Source organism: Scyliorhinus torazame, chromosome 3 (assembly GCF_047496885.1).
Source record: "Scyliorhinus torazame isolate Kashiwa2021f chromosome 3, sScyTor2.1, whole genome shotgun sequence".
Classification (NCBI taxonomy): domain Eukaryota; kingdom Metazoa; phylum Chordata; class Chondrichthyes; order Carcharhiniformes; family Scyliorhinidae; genus Scyliorhinus; species Scyliorhinus torazame.
The window spans coordinates 359,994,095-360,008,199 of NC_092709.1; the positions used below are offsets into that span (position 1 = coordinate 359,994,095).

Genomic DNA, 14,105 nt, shown 5'->3' on the forward strand with positions numbered 1-14,105 from the left:
TCATTGAAGCCTACTTGTGACAATAAGCGATTTTCATTTCATTGATGGACATGGATTCACTATGAAAGAACAAGAGAAACAAACTGCTGGAATATTGTGAGAGAGTAGGACTTCAGGATGAGAGAAACAAACTATTCCAATAGTCTGGGACAAAATGAAATGCTCATTGTGCTGTTCCAAGTTCATTGGACCAAATGGCCTCTCTCTGAACTTTGAACACAGTTCCATTGAAAACTGTGGATGGTGGAAGTCAATTGAAGCTATCAACATGGAATTCAACGGATGTTTGTTCGGAACGGATATCAGGAATATGAATCAAAGGTGTGCAAAATAGAGCTGAGGTGTAGATCATATACAATCTAATTCAATAAATTGCCTCGTCCTGTTTATAGTTCCATTCAGCAGTTATAGTTGAGAAGCAAATATCATAAATTTTATTTCTTTTCAGAATTCCTTTATAACATGTTTCCATTTCTGTAAGGAATATGAATAATAGGAATGATCAGTTTGTTGAAGATTGATGTGCAGTGCATCCTCATCATATCCTAGAGCTAACTCTGCAATGTAGCTGCATGATGTGTGTTCCTGATCACTTGCTTTGAAGTTGTCACTCTGATTTCTTCCACTTGACATCAATTTATTTACAAAATGTCACATAAAATGCAAACACCACCATTGCAAACATATACATGGGATCATGGGCACTGGAGGGATTTAATATAAACCTATGAAAGGGTTGTGTCATTAATTAAACAGGACAGATTCCAAATTCTTAATTAATAGTTTTCACATAAAACCAGTTACTGTGGTACACTGGGCCAGCCGTTCAAATTCTGGTATCATTGCAATAAAGCAACATTAACAACTTTCAGTCTGTTTAACAAAGGAATACAATTGTGTCAGAATTAGCAGAGCCCTGTTAAAACCTAGCACTGAGCTCTTAATCTACTCTTTCAAATACAACAGCTATCCGTCTCCTTGGTGGCATGGATTGAACACATTCTCGAGTGTAACTGACACTCATCCAATCACACATCTGTGAAGAAAAAGGTAGCCAGCATATTAAATCTTTTAAATATAACTTTAATAAGAAATCCATTAATTATAAGTTTGCCAATTAAGCAATTCAAGATGTGATTTACTTTTAAAAGACGGAGCGAGGATCTCAGTAAGCTCTGTGAAGGAGACGGGGGTGGGGGGTGGGGGGGATGTGGTTGAGGATCAAGAGAAACCAACTCTTCAATAGTGCGGTGAGTGGAACATTCTTGCTCCTTCTGACTCCACATTCAAGTAAATGTTTTTACAAAGTGTACCCGTTTCTCAGCAGCCACTGAAATCTTCATGGACCATACCTGCCGTCTGCTCCAAGAGTCTTAAAATAGGCATTTGGCCTCTCGTTAACATATTCAACAGGCCTAACGTCTGTTTCAGGCAGCCTCCAGGGCCACCTATCTAGGCCCTGAAAATGTAGCAGTCACCTGGCACACATCTGCAAAGCAACATGTGCTGTTACACTGCTAAATATCATTGTTGTGCTTGTTTTACACTCAGAAAACAGGTACAACAATGGTTAATATTTTTATCCAATTAATATGCAGACATGCAGAGAAGTTTAACCGGAATTATCTCATGTTTTGAAAGATCCCCTAGGCTCAGCCCTAAACCATAATGCCAGATACCAGAGAGAGCATTAATACTGCTCTGCCATTATTAGAACTATTAGGGAAGACCAGCCAGTAAAGGGGTGGCTGCCCTGTCCTCTACCAGTACTATCATTATATTGCTCCCACAAGTAACCAGTTTGTACAAACTGCTTATACATATTTGATATGAGGTTAGTCCTCAGCTCCTGGTACAATGTTGCTGCCATTTCTCGATATGGTCCACTCTGAGTGGAATAGTAATGCAGTGCCCGAACCACAAGGTAATTCATGTTAATCCAAATAGGTCCGCGCCAGTAAGGTGGATCATATTCAGTGTTGCGTTTCAAATAAAGGGGGCTGGATTTTGAAAGTGAGCGCAGGCCATAAGGGGTCCAGAGTTTCTCATCGTCCCGAATATCATTTAAGATATACTGAAGTTTTGGAGAATCAGGTTGCAGGATTTGAAGTAGGAATGGGAACAGGCTGACGTAACCAAAAGCGTTGACATACTGAAGCTTTGGTTGTTTCCGAACAGAACGGATAAGTCGAGCAGGTTGGACATGCTGTCGTGGCTGTCCAGGTGGCACATAGATTTTCTCTCGCTCGAGAATAATAGACTGAGTATGATTCCCATAATCACTGAATGCCTTCAGATCCTCAGACCAGTGCAGTTCTTGAAGCAAAGAGTTGTCACTTAGCTTTTCATACATATCTTGATAGTCCTGATGTGGTTCTCCAAGGATTTTTGCAGTGTCTGTCATGATCTTTGATGCTAATGTCATCCAGCAACGAAGATCCACATGACGTTCATCCTCAGAAGGGTGCGATGCTCGTGGGTAATCATCAAGGCCAGAGGTCAGAGTTTTTGGATTAAGGAACAGGTTTGTGTCGGTATCACGGCCTCTCCAACGATAGGTGGATGGCAGGGACCCAACTTGGGTTGAATTATACCAATCATACCAAGTCTTCAAACGTGGGAAAAGTCTCTTCAGGTAAGTCTTGTCCTCTTCATTCAAACTTCCATTTAAATCTTCAATCAGTTTTTGGATTGTGAGGAAGAGTGTAGGAGGGTTAGCATTTTCATTTCTCTGTACAATAAATTCTGCAGGCACTTTACTACGTGCCTCATTGTCTAAAATCTGCTCTCTCGGTATCCAGCCTTCTACATTCATCATGTCTAACCAGTGTCCAATCACCTCTTTACTAATAGATGGATTCCATTTACTGATCAGAAGTTGATGGAATCCTTCATCCCAGAGGAATCCTCGAGGAAAGAATGAACGGGATGGAACTGCAGTGTACAGTGGGCCCTCCAGGTAAGGCAATGGGTACTCATTGTACACAGACTGAACATATGACTGACCATAGAAATACCCCATTCCACCTATTGTATTGCTGAAAACAGCTTTTGCAAATTTTATTTGTTGAGGGGGGAAACCTTTATCTGTCAATTTGAAAATGGCATTAAATTTTTCATCAAATGCTTGTTTCCACTTCTCCAGCTCATTTGTGAAGATCTGCCCAGTGAGATCATCAGGTCGATCAGTGAAACTTTCAGACTCAAACCGGACTTCAACCTGAAAGGGAACCTGCACAGTCACTTGATGAACCAAGAAGTTGTCTTGTGCGTTGTCTCCAGCTTGCTTTGGTGGTGGTCTGTAACTGTCTACACCAATGTAGTACCGCCTGGGAGGTGCTGTGTTGTACATAAAACGACCATTCAAGCTATTTTTCACAATGTCTGTCATCATCTCCAAACTTGGACAGTGTGCCTGCAGGTAGTTGTAGCTGTTACATGTAAAAGAAAAAGAAAACAGGAAAGTGAAAGCAAGAAATAACGTTGATGCTGAAATGTGGAATAATCTGCAGCGTTCTCCACCAACAATTTCCAGTGCAGTTCTGTGATAGTGCGCGGGCAATAGTTTAACACCAGCACTGACAAAAAGCATCTTTAATATATTTTTAAAAAAAATTTAGAGTGCCCAATTCATTTTTTTCCAATTAAGGGGCAATTTAGTGTGGCCAATCCACCTACCCTGCGCATCTTTGGGTTGTGGGGGTGAGACCCACGCAGACACGGGGAGAATGTGCAAGCTCCACACGGACAGTGACCCAGAGCCGGGATTGAACCTGGGACATCGGCGCCGTGAGGCAGCAGTGCTAGCCACTATGCCACGTGCTACTCTTTTAATATATTTTTTAATTGACAGAAATGGACCAAATTAACTCATTTGGCTCCAAGCTGAATGTATCTCATCTGCTTTTGCTTTTTAAAACATGTGGATCATGAATCACAGAAAACAAGCGATTCTAGCAGTTAAGCTAGTTTATCACAACCTAGTGATAATTGGAACCTAAAGACTTTGCCCTTTGTTGAAAAAGTCAGCTGCTTCAGACTTATCTGTTACCTTTTTTAAAGTGTTTATGATTAGTTACATTTTCATACCAATTGTAGGCACCACTGTTTCTGATAATTTGACTCTTTAAAAACTACCGTGCCTGGATAGAATTGCTAGATATTAAATAAATTGTGTATGGAATATAGAAATCCATACAAAAGGGAAAGTTTCCAAAAGATTTATGGGGATAAACAATTTTTACATTTTTGACAAATAAATAGTGGAAGATGAACTGGATGGGGTTTTAAGAAAATAATAAAACTTTTTGTTATTTGAAGGAAAATAAATTAAATATTATGAGGCCAATTTGGGGTAATTTATTTAAAATCACTATTTGGCTTTGTTTTAAGTGTTATCCATACTGAGTAAATGTTAACTCAGGTGAAAGTCACCAAGCCCCGGAGGAGCCCAGGCTGCTCTCCCCTTTGAGAGGAGTTGAGTGGTGGTGGTGGTTTAACCTGAGGGGTGCCACACCTCAGGTGAGGGGACAAGGTTGAGAAGGCGGGGCCCCATGAATATCCTCAGCCGGTACAGAAATTGAACCTGCGCTGTTGGCGTCGGTCTGCATCACGAACCAGTTGTCCAGCCAACTGAGCTAACCAACCTCCCCTCTACCTCCATTACTCCGGTAATGTGGGCAGCACCGTAGCACTGTTGCTTCACAGCGCCAGCGTCCCAGGTTCGATTCCCCGCTGGGTCACTGTCTGTGCGGAGTCTGTACATCCTCCCCGTGTCTGCGCGGGTTTCCTCCGGGTGCTCCGGTTTCCTCCCACAGTCCAAAGACGTGCAGATTAGGTGGATTGGCCATGCTAAATTGCCTTTAGTGACCAAAAAAAAAGGTTAGGTGGGGTTACTGGGATAGGGTGGCGGCGTGGGCCTAAATGGGGTGCTCTTTCCAAGAGCCAGTGCAGACTCGATGGCCTCCTTCCACACTGTAAATTCTATGTAATGCACAGATGAACATGTATAATCTGTTGTTTGAATTCTATGTGATTAAACATTAAAATAGGTTAGGAATTAATGATTTGCTGCAAAAGGATTTGGGCTGTTAAGTGTTCATGTGTGAGTTGATCTGTAGGTGGGGAGATAATGTTAAATATGGGGAGTGTCAATGGAGCTGCAACAGGGAATATGATTTTTCCATCATCAGTAGCTATCTGGATTAAGGAATGGAAGTCACAACCTTAGAAAAAGAATAAGATGCAGAACTTGTGCAGATCATGAACTAGGGAAAGAATGATGAAATAATGGAGTTTATTCAACATTTGTTAAACTGGCATAAAAATCACTTGAGCTACTCTTCATCTGTATTGAGCTATTTGAGCCTCAGGGAACATAGTACGAAGTCTTACAACACCAGGTTAAAGTCCAACAGGTTTGTTTCGATGTCACTAGCTTTCGGAGCGCTGCTCCTTCCTCAGCTGAATGAAGAGGTCTGTTCCAGAAACACATATACAGACAAATTCAAAGATGCAAAACAATGCTTGGAATACGAGCATTAGCAGGTGATTAAATCTTTACAGATCCAGAGATGGGGTAACCCCAGGTTAAAGAGGTGTGAATTGTCTCAAGCCAGGACAGTTGGTAGGATTTCGCAGGCCAGATGGTGGGGGATGAATGTAATGCGACATGAATCCCAGGTCCCGGTTGAGGCCGCACTCATGTTTGCGGAACTTGGCTATAAGTTTCTGCTCGGCGATTCTGCGTTGTCGCGCGTCCTGAAGGCCGCCTTGGAGAACGCTTACCCGGAGATCAGAGGCTGAATACCCTTGACTGCTGAAGTGTTCCCCGACTGGAAGGGAACATTCCTGCCTGGTGATTGTTGCGCGATGGCCGTTCATTCGTTGTCTTCACTGAAACGACGACACGATGACATTAATAAGTTCCATCCAACCATCAGACTCACCATGGACTACTCTCAAAATCAGTTGCATTCTTGGACACACTCGTCTCCATCAAGGACGGTCACCTCAGCACTTCGCTTTACCGCAAACCCACGGATAACCTCACGATGCTCCACTTCTCCAGCTTCCACCCTAAACACATTAAAGAAGCCATCCCCTATGGACAAGCGCTCCGTATACACAGGATCTGCTCAGACGAGGAGGAGCGTAACAGACATCTACAGACGTTGAAAGATGCCCTCGTACGAACGGGATATGGCACTCGACTCATCGATCGACAGTTCCAATGCGCCACAGCAAAAAACCGCACCGACCTCCTCAGAAGACAAACATGGGACACAACCGACAGAATACCCTTCGTCGTCCAGTATTTCCCCGGAGCGGAGAAACTAAGTCATCTTCTTCACAGCCTTCAACACGTCATTGATGACGATGAACATCTTGCCAAGGTCATCCCCACACCCCCACTACTTGCCTTCAAACAACCGCGCAACCTCAAACAAACCATTGTTTGCAACAAACTACCCAGTCTTCAGAACAGTGACCACGACACCATACAACCCTGCCATGGCAATCTCTGCAAGACGTGCCAGATCATCGACATGGATACCACTATTACACGTGAGAACACCACCCACCAGGTACGCGGTACATACTCGTGCGACTCGGCCAACGTTGTCTACCTCATACGCTGCAGGAAAGGATGTCCCGAAGCGTGGTACATTGGCGAGACCATGCAGACGCTGCGACAACGAATGAACGGACATCGCGCAACAATCACCAGGCAGGAATGTTCCCTTCCAGTCGGGGAACACTTCAGCAGTCAAGGGCATTCAGCCTCTGATCTCCGGGTAAGCTTTCTCCAAGGCGGCCTTCAGGACACGCGACAACGCAGAATCGCCGAGCAGAAACTTATAGCCAAGTTCCGCACACGTGTGCGGCCTCAACCGGGACCTGGGATGCATGTCACATTACATTCATCCCTCACCATCTGGCCTGCGAAATCCTACCAACTGTCCTGGCTTGATACAATTCACACCTCTTTAACCTGGGGTTACCCCATCTGTAAAGATTTAATCACCTGCTAATGGTCGCATTCCAAGCATTGTTTGGCATCTTTGAATTTGTCTATATATGTGTTTCTGGAACATACCTCTTCATTCACCTGAGGAAGGAGCAGCGCTCCGAAAGCTAGTGACATCGAAACAAACCTGTTGGACTTTAACCTGGTGTTGTAAGACTTCGTACTGTGCTCACCCCAGTCCAACGCCGGCATCTCCACATCAGGGAACATAGTTTGTGTATGCTAATAAGGAACAAACCTTTTGAGCTTTGACTATTGGGAATTTAAATTTACAATGATTGGATTTGTTTATTGTCACGTGTACCGAGGTACAGTGAAAAGTATTTTTCTGCGAGCAGCTCGACAGATGAAATGAAAATGAAAATCGCTTATTGTCACAAGTAGGCTTCAAATGAAGTTACTGTGAAAAGCCACTAGTCACACATTCCGGCGCCTGTTCGGGGAGGCTGTTACGGGAATTGAACCGTGCTGCTGGCCTGCTTTCAAAGCCAGCGATTTAGCCCTGTGCTAAACAGCCCCATGATCATTAAGTACATGCGAAGAAAAGGGAATAAAAGAAAATCCATAGTAGGGCAACACAAGATATACAATGTAACTACTGTAGCCATCTGGGATGGCCACTTACAACCAGGAACAGAGAAACTCGCAAAGCCTAGCGGGTAAAATGGACAAAGCAAGATTCAGGCAGGCTGAGCCTGAAATGTATATTTGCAAGTAAGGAGTCCAGACGGTATCGAAACTCCGACCAATTAGCATTTTGATGGACCGATTGGCCCATCTTCACCAAGACAAAGGACTGGTACTCGAGCGACCGGTACAGTCCCAGACATTTTGGTGCCACTCCCTGTTCAAGGGAAGCGTAAACAACGGGGTTAATGACTGCTTGGGACACGCCCAGCCATCCAGGCACCCGCCCACTTATTGGTTAGAAATCGAACGGAGCGATCAGGGATCACCCAATTAATGAGGCCCAAACTGAAGGACCGCCCAAAAGAGCACGAAAACCTCCAAGCACAAGAAGAGAGTCCGCCATGTGTTTGATCTCTCTTGGACCTGGCACCCCGGCTACGACCATCTCCAAGTGCAGCACCACCAGAAGCAAGTCCAAGTTCAACTCCCGCTACCAGACGGATGAGCCCAGCCGAGCAGCAGTTACTTCGAACAGCGGCCACTGTTCCTCTGACCTAAGCCGGGTGCCTGAAGTTAAGTACAGGTTGTCTTAGTCGATAGGTGTAGTTAACTAGTAGTGTTTATGTTGCATGACTAATTGTGTGTAAATAAAGTACCCTTGACTTTGAACTAACAAACTGGTGTTTGGTCGATAGCCGGTTGAACCTTGTGGTGTTATCATTTGATACCTGGCCACTCTGAGCATTAGAATATAGATATCAAAGAAAGAAGGGCAAACCCACTGAAATGAAAATGAAATGAAAATCGCTTATTGTCACAAGTAGGCTTCAAATGAAGTTCCTGTGAAAAGCCCCTAGTCGCCACATTCCGGCGCCTGTTCGGGGAGGCTGGTACGGGAATCGAACTGTGCTGCTGGCCTGCCTTGGTCTGCTTTCAAAGCCAGCGATTTAGCCCAGTGTGCTAAACCAGCCCCTAATTCGGCACTGATTGCCGTAGTTAGAGCAGAGCCACATAGGAGAAAAGGCAACACTACATAAGCACCGGCATCGGATGAAGCATACAGGGTGTAGTGTTAATGAGGTCAGTCCATAAGAGGGTCGTTTAGGAGTCTGGTAACAGTGGGGAAGAAGCTGTTTTTGAGTCTGTTCGTGCGTGTTCTCAGCCTTCTGTATCTCCTGCCCGATGGAAGACGTTGGAAGAGTGAGTAAGCCGGGTGGGAGGGGTCTTTGATTATACTGCCCGCTTTCCCCAGGCAGCGGGAGGTGTAGATGGAGTCAATGGATGGGAGGCAGGTTCGTGTGATGGACTGGGCGGTGTTCACGACTCTCTGAAGTTTCTTGCGGTCCTGGGCCGAGCAGTTGCCATACCAGGCTGTGATGCAGCCCGATAGGATGCTTTCTGTGGTGCATCTGTAAAAGTTGGTAAGGGTTGTGACAAAGGGATTAATGGAACAAGCAAAACATGTTCAAGACTGCATGGTGGCGCAGTGGTTAGCACTGCTGCCTCACGGCACCGAGGACCCGGGTTCGATCCCGGCCCCGGGTCACTGTTCGCGTGGAGTTTGCACATTCTCCCCGTGTCTGCGTGGTTCTCACCCCCACAACCCAAAGATGTGCAGGGTAGGTGGATTGGCCACGCTAAATTGCCCCTTAATTGTAAAAAAAATACATATTCAAGATTAGAACCATATGAAATGTTGATTTCTGCTAAGAAACAAGAAATATTGTATTGGACATTATTATTTTGACAAGGGTAAGCTGAGAACAGGACGAGAACCAATGTGGTGTGTAACAGTGTAAATGATATGAAGGAAAAGTGGATGCGTGGAAGATAGAGTAAAAGGAGGTTTCATTAACACATTTGGAGAAATTCTGAGCGTATCCTGGTTTCAACCAACATTTTAGTGAAAACCAGAAAAGTACAGCATTTGAGAAAGCCGAGATATAAAAATCTTGTCAAAGACAGTCACATAAGGCACAACTGCAGGACTCCAGGTAGGTATCGCTCAGCCCCTTTCGAGTCTGCAGGAAAGTTAAACCTTTCAGCACATTTATTTTTAAATCTCTATAGTTTTTTAAAAATGTAACCTTGTACAAATTTAAGTTGCAGGAAAGGCTATGGCCCAAAGCAGTGTGGGGTGTGTTCGGATGAGGCTAGGAATCATGAATGTCTTGATATTCCTCACAAATGAAGTATTCCTATAAAGGATAATAAAGGAAATATACAAGCTTATGGGAATCAACAAAAACTCCACAGGCTTGCTTGCAGAACTCCGGAATCGACGAACAGAACTTTAAAGACTTCTTTAGTGAACACGATCCAACAAACAGGAAATGGTTGGGCACATATTTTGCCCATCACCCTGATGTGTCTGCGAGCAATACTGAATAGAACAGGCTTTACTCATTTGAACTAATGTCACGGACAGCAATACAATTACCTGAAGGGATAGTGACTAGGGAAGAGGATACAGAGGCACTTAAAGGGAAAGTACATGAATACTTTCGAGAAATTAGCAAATAGTTGCATCAGAAACGGCAAGAAGTGACAATGTGGCAATTTGTGTGGGAAACCGAAAGGTATGGGCGAGGTTTTAAATGAGTACTTTCTATCTGTGCTCACTAAGGAGAAGAATGATGTAGGTACAGAAATCAGGGAGGTGCATTGTAATTTACCAGAAACATTTAACATTGAGAGGGAGGAGGTATTAACAGTTTTAATGGACCTAACAGTGGAAAAGTCCCCAGGGCCAGACGAGATGTATCCCAGGTTGCTGTGAGAGGCAAGGGAGGCAATTGCAGCGGCTCTAACAAAACATTTCAAATCTTCTCTGACCACAGGAGAGGCTCCAGAGGACTGGAGCACAGCTAATGTCTAACTTTAGTGGCAGGGAAACTACTGGAAACAATTCTGAGGGGCAGAATTAATCGCCACTTGGAGAGGCAAGGATTAATTATTGAAAGTCAGCATGATTTTGATAAAGGGAGATCATGTCGTACAAATTTGATTGCGTTTTTGAGGTAGTGACTAGGTGTGTAGATGAGGGTAGAGCGGTTGATGTGGTCTGCATGGACTTTACCAAGGCTTTTGACAAGGTCCCATGTTGCAGACTGATGAAGACGAACCCATGAGATCCAGGGCAATTTGGCAAACTGGATTCAAAACTGGCTTAGGGGTGGGTAGGAGGCAGAGGGTGATGGTTGAAGGTTATTTTTGTGACTGGAAGCCTGTATCTAGCGGTGTTCCGCAGGGATTGGTGCTGGGTACCTTGTTTTTTTGTAGTATACATTAATGATCTGGATGTGAATGTAGGAGGTATGATAAGTAAGTTTGCAGATGACACAAAAATTGTTGGTATGGCAAATCGTGAGGAGCAAGGCCTTCGATTATAGGACAATATATACGGCTGCTTGTGATGGGCAGAAGGAGGCCAAATGGAATTTAACCATCAAAAGTGTGAGGTAAATCATTTTGAGCGGACTAACGAGGCAAGGGAATATTCAATGGTGGTTGGACCTTGGGAGATACACGGGATCGAAGGGCATTGGTGTGCAGGATCTCAGATCTCTGAAGACAGCAGGACAGGTAGGTAAGGTGGTTAAGAAAACCTATGGGCTTCTTGCCTTTATTAACCGAGGCAGTGAATATAAGCGCAGGGAGGTTATGCTGAAGCTGTATAAAACGCTGGGTAGGCACCAGCTGGAGTATTGTGTACAGTTCTGGTTACCACGCAATAGTGGGCAGCACGGTAGCATTGTGGATAGCACAATTGCTTCACAGCTCCAGGGTCCCAGGTTCGATTCCGGCTTGGGTCACTGTCTGTGCGGAGTCTGCACATCCTCCCCGTGTGTGTGTGGGTTTCCTCCGGGTGCTCCGGTTTCCTCCCACAGTCCAAAGATGTGCAGGTTAGGTGGATTGGCCATGATAAATTGCCCTTAGTGTCCAAAATTGCCCTTGGTTTTGGGTGGGGTTACTGGGTTCTGGGGATAGGGTGGAGGTGTTCACCTTGGGTAGGGTGCTCTTTTCAAGAGCCGTGCAGACTAGATGGGCCGAATGGCCTCCTTCTGCTCTAGAAAGGAAGTGATTACACGGGAGAGGGTGCAGAGGAGATTCACCAGGATGTTGCCTGGACTGGATCATTTTAACTAGCAAGTGAGGCTGGATAGACTGGGGATGTTTTTACTGGAGCAGAGAAGGCTGAGGATGGGGGACCTGATTGAAGTGTTTTGAGGAACCTAGATAGAGTGGATAGGAAGATACATTTCCTCTCATTAATAATCTTTATTAGTGTCACAATGACACTGCAATGAAGTTACTGTGAAAAGCCACATTCCGGCGCCTGTTCGGGTACACAGAGGGAGAATTCAGAATGTCCAATTCACCTAATGAGCACGTCTTTCGGGACTTGTGGGAGGAAATTGGAGCACCTGGAGGAAACCCACGCAGACACGGGGAGAAAGTGCAGACTCTGCAGACAGTGACCCAAGCCAGGAATTGAACCTGGGTACCTGGCGCTGTGAAGCAACACTGCTAACCACTGTGCTACCGTCAATAACCAGAGAGCATAGGTTGAAGGTAATGAATGGGCAGGAGTTTTAGACGAGATTGAGAGGAAAAACATTTTCACCCAGAGGGTGGTTGGCATCTGGAACGCACTGGCTGAAAGGCTGGTAAAGGCGGGAACCCTCAATTTTTAGGATGTATTTAGATAAGCACTTGAAATGACACAGCATTCAAGACCAAGGACCTGGACTGCTTCATTATTGTGCAGTCATCCGCAAACATCCCCACTTCTGACCTTATGATGGAAGGGAGGTCATTGATGAAGCAGCTGAAGATGGTTGGGTCTAGGACACTACCCTGAGGAACTCCTGCAGTGATGTCCTGGAGCTGAGATGATTGACCTCCAACCACCACAACAGCTTCCTTTGTGCCGGGTATGACTCCAACCAGCAGAGAGTTTTCCCCCTGATTCCCATTGACTCCAGTTTAGCTCGGGCTCCTTAATGCCACACTCGGTCAAATGCTGCCTTGATGTCAAGTGCAGTCACTCCCACCTCACCTCTGGCATTCAGCTCTTTTGTCCATGTTTGAACCAAAGCTGTAATGAGGTCAGGAGCTGAGTGACTCTGGCGGAACCCAAACTGAGTGTCCGTGAGCAGATTATTGCGGAGTAAGTGCTGCTTGATAGCACTTGATGATTCCTTCCATCACTTTGCTGATGATGGAGCGGAGACTGATAGGGCGGTAATTGGCTGGGTTGAATTTGTCCTGTATCTTGTGTACAGGACACACCTGGGCAATTTTCCACATTGCCGGGTAGCTGCCAGTGTTGTAACTGTACTGGAACAGCTTGGCTAGGGGTGCGGCAAGTTCTGGAGCACAAGTCTTCAAGTACTATTGCCGATATATTGTCAGGGGCCATAGCCGTTTCAGTATCCAGTGCCTTCAGCCGTTTCTTGATATCATGTGAGTGAATCGTACTGGCTGAAGACTGTTATCTGTGATGCTGGGAACCTCTGGAAGAGACCGAGATGGATCATCCACTCGGCACTTCTGATTGAAGATTATTGCGAATGCCTCAGCCTTGTCTTTTGCACAGATGTGGGCTCGACTCCTCCATCACTGAGGACGGGGATATTTGTGGAGCCTCCTCCTCCAGTTGTTTAATTGACCACCACCATTCACGGCTGGATGTGGCAGGGCTAGAGCTCAGATCTTATGCGTTGGTTGTGGAATCGCTTCGCTCTATTACTTGCTGCTTATGCTGTTGGCAGACAAGTTGTCGCTTCACCAGGTTGACACCACATTTCTCGGTGGCATGGACCATATGAGGTAATTGTAAGGCGAGACATGTATATAGTTGAAACTCTATACAAAAGTCACCAAACATTAACCTGCACAACGGAAACAAATGTTAATATTTTGCAGGTTATACATGACTCTCATGAGTGTCATTATAGCCTGGGAAGCCCCCACCAGAGATAGATCAGCATTGACAAAGAGTCATCAAGACTCGAAACGTCAGCTCTTCTCCCTACACAGATGCTGTCAGACCTGCTGAGATTGTCCAGTATTTTCTGTCTGTTTGAGATAGATCAGAATATCTGTCTGCACCTGGACAGTATATTGTCATGGGAGTGTCCCTTTAAGAAAGGTTTTTGTCTTATCACATGACTTCAGTGATGTCATTTTGTGGGTGGAGCTGAGCTGTGAGGTTTATTTTACTTTTGCTTTCAGTTTTGACTGCTGTGGACTACAAACAGAGAACAGAAATGTTTTTGGCCTGTCTCTATTTAATTTTAATGAGTTGTTCCAGAAAGAAAACCCATTGATTATAGCTACCTGCTTTGGTAATTTAAAAGATATAGTTTGCTTTCCAGAAGGGTTTAACCCTGCTGGTGAGACGGGGTCAGAATCTCAGGGAAAGCCAGTCTTATTCAAG

The 14,105-nt window shown here is 45.0% G+C and overlaps 1 protein-coding gene across 2 annotated transcripts in view; it reads right to left on the reverse strand.

Moving 5' to 3' along the window:
• Positions 1–405: 405 nt before the first annotated feature.
• mogs (mannosyl-oligosaccharide glucosidase) overlaps positions 406–14,105 on the reverse strand; it is a 103,781-nt gene continuing 90,081 nt past the window's right edge. For both annotated transcript variants that reach the window (XM_072497806.1, XM_072497807.1), the window contains exon 5: positions 406–3,431. In XM_072497806.1, coding sequence (XP_072353907.1) covers positions 1,691–3,431 — 1,741 coding nt within the window. In that variant the 3' untranslated portion in view covers positions 406–1,690. The remainder of the gene's footprint in view (positions 3,432–14,105) is intronic.